The sequence below is a fragment of the Neomonachus schauinslandi genome, chromosome 5, assembly GCF_002201575.2.
Source record: "Neomonachus schauinslandi chromosome 5, ASM220157v2, whole genome shotgun sequence".
Classification (NCBI taxonomy): domain Eukaryota; kingdom Metazoa; phylum Chordata; class Mammalia; order Carnivora; family Phocidae; genus Neomonachus; species Neomonachus schauinslandi.
In genome coordinates, this window is record NC_058407.1 from 26,515,434 (window position 1) to 26,538,718 (window position 23,285).

The 23,285-nt window shown below is 48.0% G+C and overlaps 1 protein-coding gene across 1 annotated transcript in view; it reads right to left on the reverse strand.

Moving 5' to 3' along the window:
• PLXNC1 (plexin C1) overlaps positions 1-22,538 on the reverse strand; it is a 141,707-nt gene extending 119,169 nt beyond the window's left edge. Inside the window, exons 1-2 of the mRNA XM_021687526.1 lie at positions 21,474-22,538; positions 3,627-3,767 (exon numbers count right to left, since the gene is read on the reverse strand). Coding sequence (XP_021543201.1) covers positions 3,627-3,767; positions 21,474-22,538 — 1,206 coding nt within the window. The remainder of the gene's footprint in view (positions 1-3,626; positions 3,768-21,473) is intronic.
• Positions 22,539-23,285: the final 747 nt, after the last annotated feature.

The window sequence follows — 23,285 nt, forward strand, 5'->3', positions numbered from 1 at the left end:
GCCGTGAAGGCATCGGCATATCGTCAAGTCTTCAGGCTCTCCACTTGTCCTCAGTAAATCTTCCCTTTGGAGGTGGCCCAGATCCCCTGGAGGTCGCACGGGGCTTTAAGGTCACTGGCAAAGCGACTCAGTATCCCTGCCTAAGCCCAACGTCACGTTTCCACATTACAGAATATGATCCAGCTATTTAAAAATACTGTTTACAAAGGGTTTGCCATAACATTTTAATACAGGCATTTCCCCCTCATTAACTAAAGGAAAAAAATGCGTGCAGAACTGGATAGAGTCTGACCTCAACTGTGCAAAAAAAAACAAAACTCTAAAATGCTGTCATCAGTTGCCTCTGCATAACAGAACTAGGGGTGGGTTTTTTTCTGTTTTCTCCTCACCCCCTGTTACTTTGTAACTTTCTCTAGGAACATATATTACTTTTGTGATAAGAAAAAATTATTTAAATAACCTGAGGTTTAAAACTGCACCAAACTATGCTAAAATTCCGTGAGGTTTTTCCGAGACTTAAGTCAGAGTGTGTGTGAGTGTGAGTGTGAGTGTGTGTGTGTGTGTGTGTGTGTGTGTGGTGGTAAAAAAAAAAAAACACGAGCAATTGGCCCCCAACTGCTGTTTTCCTGCCCCTCATCCAACCAGGCATATACTACAGTGCCTGGCGTCTGTCAAAATGCTGCCAACTCTTGATCACTGGGATACTGATGAGTCAGGCTGTGGGTGATCCAAGCCTTCTTTCTTCTCCTGCTCCCACAGGCTGCCTCGGGTTGGGTTTTGTTTCTCGTTGCTCATTAGTACCTCCACTCTGTGGCTTAAGAAGCCAAGCTTGTGTCTATCAATGTTCATCTTTTCTAACAGTTCTGGTGACAAGTCTGGCAAGGGAGAAGCTTGAAGTATTTGAATAAAGGGATTCGGGGATTATCTGTGCCTTCCCAATCATCGACACAATCCTGGGGCTTGGGACTCTGGGTAATTTCACAGGCTGCCTCTAAGAATCTGCACACAGGATACATGGGGAAGTCTTGGGAATTACTGGGCTGGTCTAGGGAGCCTGGTGGGGCCAAGTCAGTTCAGATTTGTCCCTCACAACTTCCTCCTGAGGGAAGGGACCTTCCTGAGTGAAGCCGGGAGCAGGGCTTAGCTCCCAGGAAGTTTTCATGGCATTCAGGTATCCGTTCAGTCAGATGGTCTGCCTCCTTCTAGAGCTGGGATTCTTCCCAGAGCTTCTAAAAACCCTGACTGACAGCCTAGGAGCATGGGTTCCACTGCTACCGCCCCTCCATGGATCCCTATCAACATGCTTCCCATTCTCCCCAGGGAACCCTTAGACAGTGGTTGGGGCAGAGATTACAAACTCAGTGTAGCTCGGGGGATATTAGTGCAGACTCTGGAGTCACACCAGGTTCAAATCTCTGCTCTGCCCTGTGTACCTTGGGCAAAACACCCGTGTTCTCTGGACCTCCCTTCCCTTATCGGTAAAATGGGCCCAGTCTATAACTACCTCACAGCGTCGTGGATTGGACGGAATTAGCTAGAACATGTAGAGTGACAGGAACAAGGGAAACGATGCACAAATGTCCGCAGTCACAAAATAAACCCAAAAACCAACCTGCCCATGTTATTTGGATTCTGAAACCAAGGTGGCAGGGACAGCTTAGGAAGGCATAGCCCACACAGACGCTGAGGAAAGCCACGCTTCAGTCAGCTACCGCTCTCTCGGCAGCTCGAGGGCCCCAGCGGTCTGGCGCCACAAACCGTCACTGCAAACTGGCCGGCTACACACCACCTCCTGAGGGGAGCCAACAGGACAGGCGAAACCAGGCCGTTCCCCCAGGGAACGATCGACAGCCGAGGTGCCTTCACCTCCAATTTACCATGTAGCCATTTGTTTGGCTCAGCTTTGGGGAAACTGTGTTCTTGTCACAAAACTCATGAGAAATATCCTCAATCTGAAGAGATAATTGGCGAGGAGGCCCGGGAAGGATTGATGGCCACTTCCTCGGTCAGGTGAAATGGGCCCAATCTGCCTGAGCCACGGATGTCACCGCATGGCTCCAAGCGACTTGTGTAGAATGACTGACGGGTGTTTACCTTTCCCCAGGAAATCAGGCTAATGCAACAGGAAAGATGATCAATGTATATTTTAAAAGAATGTGTATACAAACAAACTCCCTCCCATATGTTACTGGGTTTCCTCCAAAGAAAACAGATTAAATCAAATGCCTACCAGACACGGAGCGTTGAATTAGGCTGTGGGGATTCAGGACCCCCTTCTCGAGAAGCTTAAAAAATCAAGTTGGGGAGACAAGACAAACATGAGTGAAAAGGTTGGGCATCAAAACAAGACATTTGTAATGAGCCAAAAGAATGAGACAGCTAATGAGTATTTCAGAGGAGGGGAAAACATGATCACTCTGGGCTTCGGAGGCCTCAAAGACGAGGGGGAGCATGAGCTGAGCCAAAGCACAGGGACACAGGATTCAGTAGAGGAAAAAAAGCCATCCCGGAATGGGGCACAGGGTGAACAAATTGAGGGGGCCTGGACTACACAAGGCACATCAGGGGGACAAGCAAATAGGTTTTGGCTAGAGTGGGGGCTAAGTGCACGGCAGATGGAGTTAGAGACCTTCAGGAGAGAAAGGGGTTTTCTGGGCTGTCTAGCACAATCTCCTTTTACAGATGAGGACAGGGAAGCTCAGAGAGGTTAGGCGATTCACCTGCAGTCACACAGCTAGTGGTCGATGGGAGATCAGTTGAGAAATCAAATCTATTTGTACTCAATTTAGAATCTGAGCTGACAGTAAATCAACTGGCCACCGGAAGGCAGAGGAACATCAGCCTAAGGTGACAGAAACCGCGCCATTCCCAGCCACGCATGTTGATGGAGGCCACAGGAGGTGTTCAATAAACACTTGCTGATGAAATTGAGAGGCTGGCCGCTCTATCACTTCAGACAAGTCATTAGGTATCCTGAGTTTATTTTCTCCCCCTCCCTCTGCCTCCCCGCCCCCCAGTGAATAAAAATCCCAACTTGACCAGTGGTATACCCATACAGTGGGGAAAAAAATAGTCGTCCGAGATAAAAGTCAGGGGGAGTCTCAGAGGATTTCAGGTCTCTAACCTCTCCATGGTGTGGGCACAAAAGGCAGAAAACAAAACCCCTCCGTGGGTGGCAAGTAGGCTGGAGGGAAGGAACACCTGTTTTTTCCTACTTTTCAAGCCTTATGATCCCTCATCTGTTTCAAGTTGTGAGAAATCAGGTGCGTTGTACCTTTCCATTACAAAGGAGATATGAACCGAAAGGTTAAATGTCTTAAGAAGGTGGTCTGAGGGACGGGGAGGGCCAGACCCCCATTTACCTCCCTGAGGCAGCTCATGAGTATGGGAGGAAGGATAACTTGCATGCTCCTGGGAAGCGAGACGGCTGGAGTTTCATTACACAGTTAAGGAGGCCATCACATACAGATTTCCAGAAACCTCTTTGTGGTCATTTCTGAGGGTCTCTCACAAAGCAGTTGGTACGATCTCGTGTATAACCCAGAAACAATAAAAAATAAATAAATTTAAAAGCACAAAATGGATCACTATGAAAATTGACATTGAAGAAGGCACAGAAAACCAACCTTAAGTAACTGGCCATCTCCAGTCCCCAAGAACAAAACAGTCCTGTTCATTACCACGGTGCCATAAACGGATGTCAGGTCGGAATGGATCAAGGTAGATGAGGCGATTGGTTGGACTCTCTCGGGTTGCTCCCCTTCTTTCTGAACATGCACACAAACGCACAAATGGAAAAAAGATCATTTTTAACAACAGTAATCGCTCATGCCCACCTAGGAAGGATCCTCCTTGAGCCCCAAATACATTTTCTTAGACAAGATCCCGAGGAGCAACCGCTTAGCCCCTTTATCTGCAGGATCACCACGCTTGCCCAACCCATGAAAAGCCATTTGTTTACTATGTATTAACATGTATTGATTGCCAGCAGTGAGCTAGCCATCCATTTAACACTCCCCCAGCTGATATATGAAACCGAGTTCCACTTTATTGCCAAGAAAGAGCCCACTGCTGAATTGGGAGGGAGACAATCTCATGCTTGGCGGTTTGCACGATCCTGCTGCAAATTATTTTAGCTAGGGACTGGCTCCTGTGAGGTTAAACAAGCCACTTCCCAAGATGTGAGGCAGACCGTCCTATTGGGTGTGATGGCAGAGAGGAGGGACTGCGGATTTACCAGACTGATGCAATGCAAAGCCCAAAGACAGGGTAATTAATTCAGAGGTAAAAAGGGAAAGATATAGTCATGGCTGGTGGGTTAGGACAGAACCACAGAGCTAAAGAGGAACTAAGCACAAGGCCTGGATGTGGTGCTGATGCTCTTGAAGAAGAAACATAAAGCTCAACTTCCAACCCAAAGGCATTTCAATGGTCAGCAGTATTGAGCACATATAATCACATGCTTGCTCCCGATCGTTAGATAAAAGCCCCTCTTAAACCCAGGGCAGAGCGAGTGTCGACCAAAATGTCTTGGTCTTTCTTGGTTCAAGGCATGAAGAGCTTCACGCTGCTTCCTGCCTTCAACAACAGGAAACTGAGTTTGTTACACAAATCTCTGGATGATACGGAGCTAGAGAGAGCCATTGCTGTCTGTAGCTGCTCAGTACAGTGTGATAGCATACTTCATCTGCCAGAGCTCAGTTCCCAATCGTACTCAGGTTTCCAAACTCACATTTAAGTCTTAGCCAATGGGAGAGCTGGTAAACTCCAGTAAGCCTCACTGGAACTCTTAAAATTGTCCTGTCTGGGGACAGGGGAGGTGTGCAGGCGGAAGCTAAGACTTATTAACTTCATTATATTATTGCTGACAGTGTTTATGTCTTTCAATTTATGTCTTATTAAACATTCATTATTTTTAAACCCACCAAGTTTCATTAACATCTGAAGTAAATGGATTCATGGACTAAATTGACTTCTGAAGCCTTTAAAGTGCCGTCTGTATTTCTTTGTTGAGGTTGCGCAGGGAAGAAAAGATAAGCTAGCAGGGATTTCTCCAATGCCATGATCACTTTTCAAGGGAAAGATGTCGTAACCTAAGAGAAAGTGACTTTTTGCATAAAATATTCCATAGTGAACTCAGTTTAAGAAGATTTTTGGAAAGCCCATTAGAGACTATTTTTTTTCCTGTTAGATACTTTACATGCAGTCGGGGAAAATGAGGAACTGTCCTGTTAAAATTGAAGTTAAGAAGAAAAAATCTGGGGTGCCTGGGTGGCTCAGTTGTTACGCGTCTGTGTTCGGCTCAGGTCATGATCCCAGGGTCATGGGATCAAGCCCCGCATCGGGCTCCGTGCTAGGCTGGAAGCCTGCTTCTCCCTCTCCCACTCCCCCTGCTTGTGTTCCTGCTCTCGCTATCTCTCTCTCTCTGTCAAATAAATAAAATCTTAAAAAAAAAAAAAAAGGAACTAAAAATCTCTGTGGGTCTTAGAACCAGAACAATAGATCACTGTTTAGATAAGGATGCCTCATGACTATGAGCAGAAAGAGAAAAATCGGGTGACCTTTAGACTGAAAAAAATAAAACCACACCACACATCTTGCTTTAAAATAAAACCAGAATTGTTCAAACTTAAGATCAGCTGACCATGCCTACTACTCTTATTAAATATTTGAGCATTACAGAGAGGCTAACTCAGAGAATTGGGTGTCATCTGTCTGGGCATCTGGAATGTTCTAATACTGCTATCTTTGACTGGAAGACTCCATTCTCCCTCATCTCACGGCACAGAAAGTTATGGCTATAGATGGTTGATTATTCATCCACGAGGACCAAATGGGACAGTGTACGCCTACCTCTGGCATATAATAGGTGCTTAATAAGTGTTGCCATTCTGATTAGCCAAGAACCATGACATCACAGGGAGCCTTTGCTGAGGCTGGATGAGATATTCTGTTTGTGATATTCTGCTTAGAGCAAAAACAAAAACAAAAACAAAAGAAACCCCAAACAAAAGAAACCAAAAAAACCCAGAAGTGTCTCAAAAGCTATAGTACAAGGACAAAAATTGCTTCCAAATTACCATGCCATCTTTTTCAGCATCCTTCCCTGACTTCTGACCATTCCTTAATTGTAGTTTTCCAGATTAAGTCCTGGATCAGTAGCTCAGGTAAGTAGCAGAGCTGTGAAATCAACAGCCCTGAACTTGGGAGCTGGCGGCATAAACAAACCTCCTGGATCTAGGCGGTCAGACAGCTTAGGTCTGCATTCAAGTTCAGTTCTCGCCCACTGGCTGACGGGGGCAATTTATGTAACCCTGTTGGGGGTTGGCTTCCTCATTCGTGAATAAGGCTCATGATTAAGCCTGATTGGTAGGAGGGTTATGAAGAAGAGACTGTAGTGATAGTAATACTAACATGCTGATACATGCGAGCTGGTACTTACTGTGTGCTACTTGGAGTATTTTATCACCTTACCTAATCCTGGCTCTGTCACTTCCACTTTGTGCACATTATTTAACCTGTGATTCCCCTACACAATGGAAGTGATGACAATGACTGAGTAGGCAAGCCCCAGTGAAGCTTAGAACAGTGTTTGGCACACAGAAATACACGATCCGTATTTGTTTTCATTACCTCATTTTAAAACACCAACAGTTGCTGCCATACTTGTGGCAGTTATTCCCACCTTCTTTGCCACGAGAACCCTGATTTTGTCCAGGTAACCTGGGAAACCATGATTGGTCTAAGCCACACAGTAATCCCATTCCCCACTGCCAGGTATTTGCTTTCCTGCTCCTTTGAGCTCTGGGTAGCCATGTGGTCCAGTTTGGGCCAGTGAGATGGAAATTCACTGGAGGGGCTTCTGAGAATAAATCTCCTCCAAGATAAGAAGTGGCTCTTGAGAGGAGCCTGTCTGCCCTCTCCGCTCACTTGCTCCCTTTGAAATCCGCTGTGTGAGGCTACCATGCACAGAGAGGTGGTGGCCATTTTCCTCCCATGAAATTCAAGATGGAGGATGAAAAGCAACATGCTAAAATCGGTGCATGGGAAAAGAAAGGCTCTAGGTTCTTGAGGACACCATGGAGCACAGCTTCCAACCTTTAAACGTTTACTAACAACAGATGTTATGATTTAAGTTGCTGTTGAATGGGTTTTCTGTTACTTGCAACCAAAAGCAAGTCGCTGCAAGAAATGAGAGTCATGTTGGACATGACACCAGACTCGCTTTTCCTCAGCTACGAGGGACCAAGAACTGGCTAAGCGCTTGTTCCTCTCACCGTGGAGGACCTTGGCCACAGTCAGGATTGTATAGCCAATTACAACAGCGAGCCTGGAAGAAAATAGGAAAAGAGCCATTTTGGACCTCACGTAAACTCTAAGGGCTGCTCTGGCTGAATGGAAATGGATTCTTTTGTGCTAGAAACACACAGAAATGGACAAGTCCCTGTGAATGGAAAAAGGGGCCCTCTGAGTGGCTTTCTTACGCTCATTTCAGCAAATGAAAACAAAAGAAAGACAGCCTTCAGAGAAACCTCCTCACAAAAGTGAAGTTAATACCTAGGGGGTCAAGCCGAAAAAGGGGTGAAGTGGGCAGTCGGCCCCCTGTGTCCAGAGATTATTCTTACTCTTTCTTTTTTGGCCTATATTCCTCTCTTGCCCTTCTCTCCCCTTAGAGCATAATCGCTAATGTTGCTCTCAGCCTATTCTGTCTAGTTTATTATGTGTAATTTATTTCTGAATCCCAGCCTCTGCTTGTTCGTCTGCGTATAACAAGGTTAATGCCTTGTAATGATGCTTTTGCCAGTTCTGCCTTTCATGACAAAATCCAATCTTGATTTAGCTCTAAACCTTGTCTCCCCTTTGGGCTTTCTTGGTTCCCTCAGAGTTGTCATTCTGCTTCTCCTGCCTGCCATGTCTAACCATAGCGTCACGCCTACACTTTAGCCCTAAGAGGGAAAGTTTTCTCAGTTTGAGGGAAAAAGCCACCTGGTCTCAAACAATGTTTGGGCTCAAAAAGAGAGAGCCTTGGGCTCGACACACCAAAGTGGAACTAAGGCTACTGAGAAGGGTGAGTGCTGGTGTGCGTATGTGTGTGGGAGTGCGTACAGGGAGTGGTGGCCTATCGCAAGGGGAAACAGCTTGACCTCCTTGCAGCACCCTTATACGACCTTTCATCGACAACAAACACTCCCAGTGCACAACTCCAGGGGGCTCCGGTCATGTATTCTAGGGTGAATGGCACCCTCCGGAGCTGAGTAGCACTGTGGCCCTGCTCCCGCCATGCAAAAGATGGCCTGGCTCATCAAGGCCTTATGCAGGGTGTTCACAGCCCCGCTTTAGCTATTATGGGAACAGCAGGAGGAAACGTGCACAACAGTGGGACCTTAAGTGGTAGGGATCCAGCAAGAGTCAAGTCTTCTACTCCCAAGGTGCTAAAAAGACTCCCTCCTTTGGTTTTTCCAGGAAAGGTACCAACTGGGGGCCTATTAACTACTGACACCTTGATGAAATGCCTCTTGGGCAATTACTTTTGTATTCTGCTCTCCTTTGGCATATACTTATTTTGAAACAGTTTCTTCACCATTTCCTATGACTTGCCAGGGGTCCACGTGCAGTTGGGAAACCTCAGTTGGAGCCCTACACTCAAGACCTGTCTGCGAACATGTACACACACACACCCATTCTGTCCCCTACAGGCTGCTTGATTTTGATAAGTCTCTGAACCTCAATGGACTATAAATTTATAAAATGGACATAATAATATATATGCCCTGCTTATTAGCATTGTTGTGAGGCTCAAATGAAACTATGTGTGTGAAAATGAGTAGAAAACTATCTTTATTAAGCTAGAGAGATGGAAAGAACAATTTTTCACCCAAGTTAGTGATTTCATTAGCCATTAAGACTCCTGTTGCTTCTCTTTATTCTTCTGGAGTATATAGCATTGCTTGGGTTCTAAGTTTATGGCATCTCTCTGATCATCTGAAGGAAGAATTTACCCTGGGGACTCAAATGATCAAAAGGAAAAGTTCAAAGTGTGCACAAGGGGTGGAGAAGTGAAGTTCAGGGACACGGCTGGGCAGCATATACCCCGGCAGGCATCAGGCAGCTTGCAGTGAAACCACAGGAAACAGTAAAGTTTGAATTTTGCCTGTTCCCACTTGCTCTTCTACCTTCTCTCCTCCCTCCAAACCCCTCAGTCTCCTTCAGCCTCGAAGCCCTACCCACCACCAAAGTCCCACTCTCCAAGATTTATCCTTCCTTCTTCCGGCTTTACACCCTTTCCCCCATCAAAATCTCCATCTCGCTCCTTGAGGCTAATTTCAGTCAATTAGTTATGAAAAGAACCTGACTCAAATAATCCACAAAAAGATGAATGGCTGACAGTGTGGGGAGAAAAAAAAACCAATGCATTTTTCTACATTCTTACAGTTGAAAAGCTCTCAGTCCACCAGTGTTTTCCCATGAGGAAGCTGCTTGCATTCTAGATGGGATATTTCTTTATCATGGGAGCTGTCCTCCGTGATACAGGACTTTTAGCATCCTGACCCCTGTCCATAAAATGTCAGTAGTGTCCCATCCTGTCATTTGATTAAGTATGAAAGCTCCTTCCCCCACATCTCTACATACCAAGTAAATGACCTCCTCCTTCTTGAGAACCACTGGAATCTATCACAAGGTTTCAGAATTGCTGGAAAACGATTATCTAGATGTTTCTTGCCTCCAACCCTGTTCCTCCCTCATCTTCCCCATCATGATGAAAGGTACCACCAATCACCCTAGCTCCTCTCTTTCTGTCACTCCCCACAGCCATATATGAAAAATCTCAGCTGGATTTGCCAAAAATTTTGCCTGTCTTCTCCATCTCCATAGCCAGCATCCAGGCTAAGCACCCTCTATCTCTCTCCTGATCTACTGCAAGAGCCTCCTGATCTCTCCCTTTCAACCTACAATCTTTCTCCAACTAGCAGTCAGAGTGAGCCTTTAAAATATAAAACAAGTGATGTTACTCCCTTGCCTAAAGTTCTTTACCACCTTCCCCTCACACTTCGAACTAAATCCAAATGTCTCCCCAAATCCTACTTGAGCTCATCCCTGCTGACTTCTTCACATTTATTCCCACCACTCCTCTCTTCCATTCCACTTCAGTTCCCACAGTGACTGTCTTTCAGACTTTTTAACATGTTACCATATTTCTGCCTCAGGGCCTTTGCACATGCTATTTCTAGTTCCCCTCGTAGGCTGGATCTTTCTAATCTTTCAGGTCTCAAATTCAATGTCACCTCCTCGCAGACATGTAACTAGAGACCTTTCCATCCCTATTCCAGTTATTATGAATCATAGCACTCCACTTTTCCCTTCAAGATTGTTTTACAATTTTATTTATTCTCTGTCTCCTGGTAGATTCCAAGCTCTAACAATCATTTATCTGATTCTGCACTTTGAAGGCAGCATACACCTAGGCATCTGATATGTAGTAGGTTGTCAATAAATGTTTATTGAATGCATGAATAAATACATGGATCAATGTTTGAATTCTTTCAGTCAATATCTTATCAAGCAACCTTGGTACATTGCTAAGTAGATCTAATCAATACCGAGTTCTGCAGTTGAGCCAAAATTTGTCCTTGTAAACTCTGGACCTTGGTTCTGCCTTAGGGAGCAATACTAAATTACCCCACACCTCTTACTACCATGCATCTTGGCCTTCTCCAAATTTTATATCCATAGTTCATGCACAAGTTGTAAGAGAAAGTTTCTGGGTCTCTTGCCTTCTCAGTCCATAGGCAGTCGACAGAGTCAGTTTACTGAAAATATGGCCCTACCATGTGAACAAAGTACTTTAGGTTGTTCTCTGACCAAAAAAAAGAGATAATAGTAATAATAATTGGACTGGTTTTTCATGATTAGAACAGCATAATTTATGAACATGGCCTCACATTGGGTTAACTCTTTAAAATAAAAATAGCATAATAGTAGCATGGAAGAATAGAAAGAACAAGAGATTGAGTTTAAAAATGCGGGTTCAAGTTCAAGCTCTATCACTTATGAGTTATGAGTCTTTAGGCAGATCATTTAACGTGTCTGAGCCTTCTCTCCATCCTGAAATGAATGGTTTGAGTAGGGGTTCCATTGGCATCCACAGTTCATGGATAGAATTCAGGGATAAAAAAAAAATAAACTTACAGCTGAGCCTTGAACAGCACAGGTGTTGGGGAGCCAACCCCTTGTGCCAGTGAAAATCTGTGTATAACTTTTGACTCCCCCAAAACTTAACAACTAATAACCTGTTGACCCAAAGCCTTACCAATTAACACATATTTTGTATGTTGTATGTATTATATACTGTATTAAGATAAAGTAAGCTAGAGCAAAGAAAATGTTATTAAGAAAATCATAAGGAAAATACATTGACAGTACTGTATTTATCAAAAAAATCCAAGTGGACCTGCACAGTTCAAACCCGTGTTGTTAAAGGGTCAACTATATTTTAGCTAACTTCAATGGAAATTTAGCATTTTCTTTAATTATGAATGCAGGACACAGTAGTATTAACTGAACCTGTGACTTTGTCACCAAAAGAAATCAGATATATCATTTTATAGTTGTTCAGATATCTCAAAATATCATTTATGCTCATCTCTACTTTGAAATTACGGGAGTTCCTGCTGTTAGATCCTGCAATGTAATGTGCTAAGATAATTACTCCATCTCAGGGCACCTGGGTGGCTCAGTCGGTTGAACATCCAACTCTTGGTTTTGGCTTAGGTCACGATCTCATGGGTCATGATCTTATGGGTCATGAGATCGAGTCCCACAACTGGCTTCTAGCTCAGCGGGGAGACTGCTTGGAGATTCTCTCCCTCGGCCCCTCCCCCCACTCACGCATGCATGCTCTCTTTCTCTCTCAAATAAATCAATCTTTTTACTATATCTCAAATTGAAAAGCAATTTGATAGCTCTTTGCACCCACATCACTGGTTCATTTTATAATTCTGTTTTTATTTTGTGCATCTAAAACCATTATTCTGAGAAGGATCTACAGGCTTCACAGAAGTCCACAGCACAAGGGCTCCACGGGGGTTGGAGCCCTGGGGGTAGAGGACACAGAGATATTGCCGCCCACATTAGTCTGACCTACAACCTCGGGCTGCTCGCGGGCCATGTACCCCTCCTGTTGCCTCAGAGAAGCAAGGCTCAGCACTTGGAATCCAATTCTTAAGACTGGTCACTGATGAAAAAGGAGCCTCGGGAAGATGTCAATGAGCAATGATTAGGAACAGCTGGTGTGTCTGAGAAATTGCTTCTCAAGCGGACTCTTCCAAGACTAGGTGGGGGTCGGCGGGGGGGTGATAGAGGAACAACAAGGAATCGGACTTCATTCCCTCACAGGGAAATGCCCTTCCCTCTGGGCTACCTGGCTTCCTATCAACATAGCTCCAGTGTCGCCCCTTCTTGGAAGCTCTCAGGTCGCTGTGCTAGAATCCCAATCTTCTCCACGAAATGGAGAACACCTTTTCCATTTGACAAATGTTTATTGAGGGCCCACTAGGCATGAGACCGTCTTATGACAGACCTGGCCACTCCCCTCAAGGCACATCCAGCTTTTCTCCTGCTTCCTCCAGGGCCCACCTCCCACCCATTCCCCATAGAACCTCATTATCAGGGACGCAATGCCCATTTCACTTCCCTTCCAAGGCTCCTCTGTGCTTTAGGAATAAAACATCCGCTCCTTCCCACAGCCTGCAAGGCCTACAGGATCTGGCTATTGCTGCATTCTCCAACCTCCTCGCCCAGCGCTCTGCCCTCACCACCTCCCCGGTGCCCAGCCACGCTTACCTCGTTCCCCTGTGAGCCCCTGCACTTGTGCAGTGTGCGAGGAGCGCTCATGTCCCCGTTCCCCATGGGGACATCTACAACCATCCTTTCTCCTCTTCCCGGTGTCAACTCAACCTTCTTAAAGAGAGCCTTCCCCAGCACCTACTAAGCTCATTTGCAGCCCCAACCTCAGCCTGTACCTCTGGTTCCCCATCTGTGAAATGGAAGTAGCAGTATTACCCACCTCATAAAGTGCGGTGAGGATTAAATGAGTTAATGTTGGTAAAGCGCTTAGAACACCACTTGGTACACAGTAGGTGCTCCATAAATGCTAGCTATCATTTCAATATCAAAATAGCTTCTTTATTCGCTACATGTTGTCTCTTCTATTTACCACTGACAGAAATATTTTTGTACAGTGCTTGGCATGTAATAGAAACTCGAGAAATTGTTCGTTTGAACCGGTGAGCATCCTTCTAATCAGCTGTTTTGCCTCTCCATTCTTCTGAGTGATCGCTCTAGAACACCATCAGATCGCGTCTGCATATCGCCCTGCTTTGTCCTCCATCAGCCATGGCTATGGTTTTCACACCCTGTTTGGCAGAATCCTAGAAGTTCCTCTGAGATGCCTCAGGGACAGGCAGGGGTGGGGAGGGCCATGCCACAGGGTTCTGGGAACCTCCTAACCCCTGTTGCCCTCTGTGTCCCAGCGCTTGACCGTGGTCTCACCCAGAGCAGCAGGTCAATGGTGATCTACTAACCTTTCTCTCATACGGAGCTCCTGGTTAAGACTGACTGTAAGGACCAGGTTTGGAAGGTCTGAAAGCGACGGACCATCAGGATAAAATCCAGCCGCCTTTGCCTGTCTCATTAAGCCTGTGGCCATCTGGCCCTGCATGCTCATTTCTGGATGCTTCCCAGCCAGGGTGAGCTACCTGCGGTTCACAAGCTTATTCAACGTCCCGCCTGTGTGCAAGCTGTCCCCTCTCTCTGGAACTCCCTTCCTTGCCTCCTCCACATGGCTTCGAGACACAGCTCCACAGCTCCACAGCTCCAGCATCACCTCCCCGAAGCCTCCGAGATCTTTCCAGGCTGAGTCTGACACTCCACTTAAGGGCTTCCACAGCGTCTTTTTGCTACCTCTCACCATGTCTCCTGGCATTGTATGGGCTTGCTTTACTCTCCCTCTTGCCATCAGGGCAGGATGGGCGACTCCCACCTGTGGGCCAAATCTGGCTGCCGCCTGTTTGGGTTTTGTCTTTTTTTTTTTTGAATGGCCCAGGAGCTAAGAATAGTTTTTACATTTTTAAATGGCTGGGAAGAAAAATGAAAAGGATATTTCATAAGTGGAAATTATGTGAAATTCAGATTTCAGTGCACATAAGATTTTATTAGAACACTGTCCCATTTGCTCATTTATGTATCGTCTACGGCTGCTTTCCCACTATAGCAGCAGAGCTGAGCGAATGCAACAGACTGTAAATGGCATGCATAGCCTAAGATATCGATGATCTGACCTTTACAGGAGAGGTCTGGTGACATCTGCATGAGAGCATTGGCCAGGGGAGTGAGACTGGGATTCCTGGGGTCAAATCCTCATCATAACTCCTCCAAGGAAAACAGTATCTATAACGATTAGGTAGACAAACCAATATAAAACGCAACCACAGACTGTGAGGTAAAAGGTCACAATTCGATTTAGTTTTGTGACAGTATAAAAATTAGCATTTTCACCCAAACAGAAAATTAAGACTAAAAGAACCCCACTATGAGCACATTTCATAAAAAGCAAAACAAAAAACAATACTACCATGCTCCTACAAACAGGTTAGACCCATAACGCCTGCAAATTGCCCCCCCCCCCCCCACAACAAGCAGACTTTGGGATTCCTCAGAGCAGGCCTCAGTCTTTATCACCCACGTACCACCACATGTTCAGGGCACACAGAGAACATCAAGCAGCTTAAAGGGAGGTAGAGATGGTACCATGCTACTGTAGTCAACATGGTGGTCACAGTGGGGCTCTTCACCATTCCATTCTCAGGGAAACTGCCCACTGCACCTTCTGGGGGCCATGTTGACCCCCCCTTCTTCTGATTGGGCCAGGCAACCTGCCCCAAGGACAAGAAATCCCTACCCTGAACTAGGGCTCTAATCTGGTGTGATAAGGTGAGTTGGACCCAATGCTATCTCTTTCTTGGTAATTTGAATAAATAATACAAATTGTTGTTGCCAGTGGATAGCCAATGCAGAAGGTTAAATGCTGTTGAAAGGCAGAGTGGATATCAAAGCAGACTGCAGTATTCAGGTGGAGGGTTTGAGGGGCAGATGTTTGAGGAAGAAGAGGCCATTGGATGGCAGGACAGAGGGGAAGCAGCCATGTTAAGTCATGTTGACAGTGAAACCTTAGAATGAGTATCTATTACTTCCTGCTGCTGAGCTTCTTCCAGCTGCCTTGGGTCCAGAACCTCCTTCCAATTCTATATCAAGGAAGCTTCATCCTATTACTATTAATAATCCTGATGGTGAGAATAATAAATACATACATAGCATTTACTATGGGTCAGGTAGTGTTTACCCAAGACATATTAACTCCTTAATCCAGACAATAATCCTATGAAGCAAATAGGATGCCTATTTATAGATGAAGAAACTGAGACACAGAAAGGTTAAGTAATTTGCTCAAGGTCCCACAACTCGTACATGGCAGCTTTGGTCCCAGTTGACCTGGCTCTGGAGTCTGTCCTGTAACCACTACACAGTCCTGCTCCTCTTCCCAGATTTCCATGGAATTCCACCTAGTTCTTTCCACTAAGACCTCCACCCCCTGATTTGAGCTTGCTCCAGTAGATGTTTGTTTCATGTAACCAACTGTGCCTAAGATAGAAATTCGGATGAGGACTGATGCTCTAAAGAGTAGATCCTCAGAGAATTTCAACGTGTGGAGCTGGTTCTGATGTACAGGAGGGTAGAAGACTCTGGAAATCCCCCCCCCCCCACAATCCTGGAATGAATTGCAAATAGACTGCTGTATACAAGAGTGGAAGAGCTAATTAAACTGTGACCTTTAGGTTCTTGAGACTCAGACTACAAGCTCAAAAATGGAAAGGCTTTAGAAGGTTTTCTAGGTATTTGCTTTGAGCAATTAGAAGAGTATAAGGAGTATAACAGACATATGAAAAGATGCTCAACATCAGTCATCATCAGGGAAATGCAAATCAAAACCACAATGAGGTATCACCTCACACCTGTCAGAATGGCTAAAATCAACACAAGAAACAACAGGTGTTGGTGAGGATGTGGAGAAAAAGGAACCCTCCTACACTGTTGGTGGGAATGCGAACTGGTGCAGCCACTGTGGAAAACAGTATGGAGGTCCCTCAAAAAGTTAAAAATAGAATTGCCATAGAATCCAGTAATTCCACTGGAATACTGGGTATTTACCCAAAGAAAATGAAAATACTACCCACTCAGTTTCTGATTTAGTAAGTCTGATGTGGGGCCTAAGAATGTGCATTTCTTACAAGTTCCCAAGCGATGCTGATCTGATGCTGTTGGTCCAGAGACTACGCTTTGAGAACCATTGGCCTACAGCATAAAGCCCTTTCCTCCTGTCACTGAAAAGCATGATCATGCATGTTATGAAATTATACCATGGAAATTCCAACCATGCTGGGTTTCTATGGCCAGAGTTAACTCTCAGATTGGTAAGACCAGAAGCCTGATTCTTCCAATAAATGGGGATTCCTGGGAAGAGCTGGAGGGATGGAGGATACCTGATAGCCTGGGACTCAGGAAGAAAGAGGTCCTGGGACATCAGACATTAAGAAAAAGCCAATGGTTAAGGGGGTATGAAGTGGCCAGACTCAGGAAAATGTTGCCATTAAGCACAGGAAACATTTCCAACGTGATGCTCTAAGACCTTGCATTTATTCATTCCACAAATATTTCTCAAGTCCCAACTACGCACCAGGTACTGTACTAGGTAATCTGCGTTCAACAAAGAACAAAATGTTATTGGTTCCTGACCTTCTGGGGCTTGCCTTTTAATTGTTGCTGCTAACAAAGACAAGAGGGCCTGTAACCCAGACTTAACAGGCTGAGACCTCCGGATTCAGGACATGAGCTAGGTTGTGTCCAAGAAGAAAGACTGGGAGCAGCCCCTTGAGGCCTTGTTGGTCTCCCTGAGGTCCTTTGTGAGCCTTAATATAAAGAATGTCAAAACAGTCCAAAAGTTGACAGCTGAGGAGCTAAAACCCTCTTAGAGTCTGAACTTTCGGTTGTACGTCTGCAAATCGAGAAACTCCGTTCACAGTCATGGATTCTCTGCTCTATCATGTCTACTGTCCGCCAACAGCTGATCTTATCAGAGCAGTTGCAAGGGCCTGAGTTGCTCCACACAAGGTAGGACTGACACCAGAACCCAACATCCACGTGCTGGACTGTCCACAGCGGTGGTGTAAAAGCTCAGGACCACAAGTCAGACCACCCAGGTTCTAAATCAGCAGCTGTGGAACCTAATCAAAGTTCTCCAGGCCTCAATTTTCTCACTTCTAAAATCATAGTAGCAACTACAGTCCTTGCCCCAGAGGAGGACTGTGAGAATCAACCGACAATAAGGCATGTCAAGTGCTTAGCCCAAAGCCTGGCCATTATAACTACCCAGTAGATAGTAGTTATGATTGCTTTTTCCCTCTAATTGGGTGTTGGGGGTTTTTTAGATCTACCCTTGCTTTTCAGATGCATGTAGAGGGGGAAAATTCACCATCTAGTCTTTAGATGGCAAAATGGCTAGATAGGATCATAACAGAAACTAAAGGAGGAATAAAAATCACAGGAAGACTGGATTTTGAGGTCAAGAGGCAATGCACAAGGCTGCATTGCTGAGTGATCCTGGGACATCACTTCTGCACACAACAGCTAGAAGTATCTTGGGTTACTGTCTGCTGGAGAGCAATGTGAGTGTTTTTGTGGTTGTCTGCCTGACAGTTGAATTCTATCAGGCAGGGGAATTATGCGAGTGTGGAAGGGGGTGTGTCTCCCCACAAGGGGTAGAATGAACTACAGCGTCCATCCTATTAGCCGACAGTTATTAAAAACACACCACCCTCAGTGTCTACAGAGGGGGTGGACGCCATGTTTAGACCACAAGCAACCCCAGGACCCAACTATGGCAGCCAAACCACTGCGGAACAACAAGACTTTGAAACTTGGGTCCACTTTTCTCTGAGTGCATTGGTGTGCCAAGGATAGCAGGAGTTCAGAGGGGGAGGAAGTCAATGAACTTGTACATAATTTAAAGCATTTTTTTATATTAACTCAAGCACACAGATAGGTTATGGAACAGAATGGGGGGGAAAATCACATGAAGTTTTAAAGCACTTCAAGGGGCACCCTCCAGCCTCACCCCCACGTTGTAGGAGAGGTTGGCTGCTGCCTCTTTAATTAGGACATCCAAGGGAAAGTTTGAAAAGCAGTAGAATGGTGGAAAGAATACAAAAGTAGACATTTCAAGATTTGAGTTTAAGCTGGAAGGCTCAGGCGCTTACTATCTTGAGCAAGTTACTCGAGTTTTCTCATAGGTAAATGGGAATGTTCCTCATGGAATCAACTTTAGACTTGATCAGGGGCTCAGAAGAAATAATGTACAGGGAAGTGCTGTACAAATACTATTAGGATCATCAGAGAAAGGGTCTATGAAAATCAGCTGCCTTGGCATGGGTGCTGAAGGTAACCTGCTCTAGTTATGAAAGTGATTCAAAGTTGGTGGCAAGGCAGAAAAAGTAACGACCCAGCGTGTAAATGGCTGGGTACACACTCATTGCACAAGCACCTCGTAAATTAATCCTCAGCAGAAGCAACTGACCTATGAGAGCCAAGAAAGGAGAAAACACAACCCAGTCACTCCTGTCACTTTGCTACCTGTGGTTGATTGAAGATGGATAAGAAGAGAGAGCCATCTAGTAGGAAAGAAGAAGGCAAGCAAATCCAACTGCTGTGTCTCACTGCCTATGGACTGCTGTTAAGATTCCTGTGTCTGCTCTGAAGGAATCGCTGTTGGAATCTATTGAGACTCCCTCCAGAGCGTTTCAAGTCAGTCTCTTGTTTTAGGCACCTGTAATTCAGCATGCCTTTTCCAAAATGCATTCAAAACCTGAAAATAAAATGCAGAACAAATGCAATCAAATGACATCATTGTTCTGAGTGACAACCAGGGGCACTCTGATCCTGTGACCCCATTAAATGGGGCTGCAACCTGCTATTGTCCTTTCCGTGGCAAAATCAGTAGCACCCAGCACAGAGCATTGCTTACACAGGCACGCATCAAACAAATATGTTAAGTATCTTATCTACCTATTTAATAGGTTAGAAAAATTATCAGCTTTTTCATCAAAACTACCACCTTTTTTTTTTTTTCATTCAAACCCCTCTTGAAATTCACTTCCATTAAGGCTTTTTAATGCATACTAGCAGCAAGGAATTTACTTAAATGAAAGAAAAAAAAAGCAAAACTCCAAGCTCCCACCTGTGCAGCCATGACATGCTATTGTTTGAACCAGAGTGTATTATTTAACTTGGATGACAAGCTCAGGAGGTAGGGACCCTGTCTTTCAGAATACACAGCTCTGAGCACACTGGGAATTCTTGATAAATAACAGCAGCAAGAAAGGCTGTGGAGGGACCTCTTTTAATTATTTATTTTTCCAATTCCAGATTTTTGGCAGCATGTATTTATACCTGGCTTGATTTCCAAAGGACAGCTCTCTCCCAGAAGCTCCCGTGAAGATGGATAAACAGCTCTCCGGCCGCCCCTTCCCCCTCCTCATCCCAGAGCAAGTAGGAACACCTGATCGAGCCAAAACGTGGATTCAGAGCGCACTCAGGGTGCCTGCTGGGTTTGGAAAGGAACTAAGTCCTCCAGGACCAAACGGGCAGAGAGATGCAGTCAAGGGAAATGTTTTGGCTCCGCACATCTACACAGCTGTCAGATGGCAGAGCCTGGACCTCCGCTGTTATTACCTGCTGTGGGCCTCTGAGCTGTCTTGTCATTAATCCCAGAAACCAAGTATGCCTAAAGCCCGGCACGAAGTAACATTTGGGGGTACATTCAAGTCTTTCAACAGAGGAGTAGAAGGCAATGGTTTCTGCCCAACTTGAACTCTTAGATGATAAAGGTCCAATAAACACATATTAAATATTATACATGTACGGCAAGACGAAAGCATTTAGGGAGATTTACGCTTTAAAAAATTATACCAGTAACTAAATGAAGGCATTAGGTGTGTGTCCCAGCACACAACTAACTGATAGGCAAGGAGGGAGAAGCAAATAACCATCTAAGGAACCTTGCAAAAGACCTCGGTTTTTTTTCTCCCTGGATAACAGGGCGAATATTTGGTAGGATGTGCTTTGCAGAGAAAGGGGTGGGTGGGGGTGGGAGTGTCTTTCTGTACACATATTACCATACCTTAGAGCCAATGGTCCCCTGTATGCCTACACAACAATGTATCACTACAGCACGTTTTCCAAGTGGAGACTTCTCGCCTTCCTCTCTGATGCATTTTATACCAAAACAATGGCAACACCTGTAGCCGTTAATTTCTGCTCTTTGGTTTCTGTCCAGTTATAAAGGAGGCTCTCAGCAGGCTCCCCTCTCAGGAGCCATATGTGGAGTCGATTTGCCAGCAGCCTTGGAAGGAAAACGGCCTCTGAGAAGCGCACAATGGCTCCATAATCCCCATCCACTGGACCCTCTTGAACCGCCGCTTTATTTTCCAGTCAAAGAACCGCACTCTAAGAGTCAAGCTGTGGCTGCCCTGGGAACCCGGGGAAGCCTGTGCTCTTGCTGGTGGGGCACAACCCAAGGGTGGTGTCTCTGAGCCCCCCAGCCGAGTGCGGCAATGTGGAGCCCAGAAACTGTGTGGCATCCCAACATCTTATCTTGCTCTCCCCTCCAGGCTGAAGCTTTTATCCACAAAGCCACCTCAACCTCCCCTGCCTCTCCCCCCGGAGACCACAGAGCACTCCCGGCGGGGCCACAGCCCCGCCCCCTCACACCGGGTCACGCTGAGGATTCTGTTCCACCAAGCGTGAGCCCCTCTGCTAGGCTCGCTCTGACCCATGCTGAGCAGGCTAGTAACTCTTCTGACCACATCACGTGTGTTGCCGGTTTGGGGAGGGGGGTGCGCAAAGGCTGGGGTGTGGCAGCGCGCCCTTTAGGTTCACCGGCTTCTCTGCCCAGGGCGCCGTATTTGGTGACCATGTAGAGAAGGGTCAAACCCCCACGCCTGCTAAGACCATACACCTGGGGAAGCGGTTAGGGAAGGGGTGGGTGGGAGGAGGCTGCCTGCAGAGGCTCAGCCCCAAACAAGCGTCGTTTGGACAGAGAAGGATGGCACTGGGATGCAATCACTGGAGTTTTGAGCCAAACTCCTACCCTCTCCGTCTCCCTTTTTACACTCCCTTTGGGGACCTCTGGCTGTGCTTTAGGGTAGCCCGAGGTCTCGGAGACCGTAAAGCACGGCTCTTTGGCAGCCACCGGGCTGTGTGGATCCGGGACCTGGTAAATGGCAACCGGGTCTCCCTCCCGCTCGGCCTCGGCGGCGGCTCCCCAACACAAGCACCCCCCGCCGCGTCCCGGGGGCAGGACTTACGCAGTTGTGCTCGGCCGTCTGGAAGTCCCAGGGGCAGCTCTTGGCGCGCTCCTGGATCTCACTCATCCTGAAGAGGCAGAGCGCCGTGGTGGCGGGGGAGCGCCTCTCCTGGCCCTCCCCGGTGGCCGCGCTGAACACGCCCGCCCAGACGCCCAGGGCCTCCACCAGGCTGGAGGAGAGGAGCAGGCGCCGGCCGTCGGGGTGCCCGTGGCCGCAGTCGAGGGCCGCCTGGCCCTGGAACTGCAGCACCTTGGCGCTCTGCGCGATGCGCACCATGCTGGGCCAGCCGGTGGCGGCGCCGCTCGTGTAGTTGTAGGGATAGTAGGGGAAGTAGACGCTGCCGTTCCAGAGAAAGGCGTCCACGAAGTGCAGGCTGCCCGCGCCCCCGCGCAGCTTGAGGCGGCCCAGCTCCTCCGTGGCCAAGCTGCGTCCCTCCGTGTCCTTGAGGGCGATGGCGGTGTCGCGGTCGGACGCCGCCGGGTTGCAGCGGCTCGCCGTCTCGGGCTCCGGCAGCACGTAGGTGGCGGCCACTGCCAGGTACCAGCGGTTCTGGTCCCCCGCGCGGTACACCACGCCGGCCGTCGAGCCCTGCGGGTGACACGACACCACCTCGGTGCCGTTGCGCAGGGAGCTGTGGCTCAGGTTGCCCAGGAGCCGCACCTCGCAGGCGCCCCGGTCGAAGGTCCAGCCGGTGAGCAGCAGCCCCTGGAGGTCGCCCGCCCCCTCGCTGTAGGGCAGCAGCAGCTTGCTGAAGCTGCTCCCCGGCCGGGGCCGCGCGGGGGGCGCCAGCGAGACGGGCTCCGTGCAGTTGCCTGCTTGGTCCCGGTACAGGCGCGAGAGCCTGTGCTCCAGGCTGTAGTCCAGCTGGTCCAGGCAGCTGCCGCTCGCCACGAACACGCCGTCCTCCCGGCTCGCCGCGATGGCTCCGATGGCTTGCTCCGACCGCCACACGGGCTCGTCCGCGCCCCGGCTTGGCGCCGCCAGCGCCAGCAGATAGGCGAGCAGGGGCAGCGGCGCGGCGGGGCGCGGGGGGCGCGGCGGTGCCTTCCTCCGGGAGACCTCCATGGGGCTGGGGGGGCCGCCCCCAGGCAGGGCGCGCGGCGGCGACGGCGGCTCAGGCGCGCGGCGACGGAGACGCGGGCGGCGGCGGCGGCGGCTCCTGCGCGCGCTCGGGCTCCCGCGGCCGCCCCATCCCCGCGGCTCGCCCGGGAAGGAGAGCAGGGAGGGCGGCACGCGGCGGGGTCGCTCCGGCAGCCTGTGCGGCGGCTGTGGCGGCGGCGGCAAGCCCTGCGCGCTCCGGCGCCGCTTCCTCCTCGCCCTGCTTCTCCGGAGAGTTCCTCTGTGCAGCGCTGGCGCTCGCGGGGAGGCGCGGAGGGTAAGGGAGGGGACGCGCGGAGGGGAGCGAGGCAGGCGGGGAGGGCTGGAGAGGTTGGGTGCGCTTGTGCGTTTCACTTTCCCATTGTGAAAGTGGGATGCAACTGGCCCCCTTCCTCATCCTCTTCCTCCTCCGCCCTCCGCCTCCTGCCCGCCCGCCCTCCCTCCCTCCACGCCCATCTCCCCTCCCCTCTTGATTCGGTGAGATAGGGAGGAGGAAGGTCTTGTAATTTGGGTTACTGTGTAGGTGGCCTCTTTCATCTATTCATAACAAAGCTGAGCCGCCTGCTGTTGCCGCCGCGGCCGCCACCATCGCCCCTTGGTTCTCCCCGGGCTCCCGGGGCGCGCTAGCAGTACGCCGAGCGGGCTCCCGCGCCCGTCTGCCCGCGGGGCCGCTCCAACGCTCGGGTTTTGTTTATGAGAGCAGCCGGGGGATGC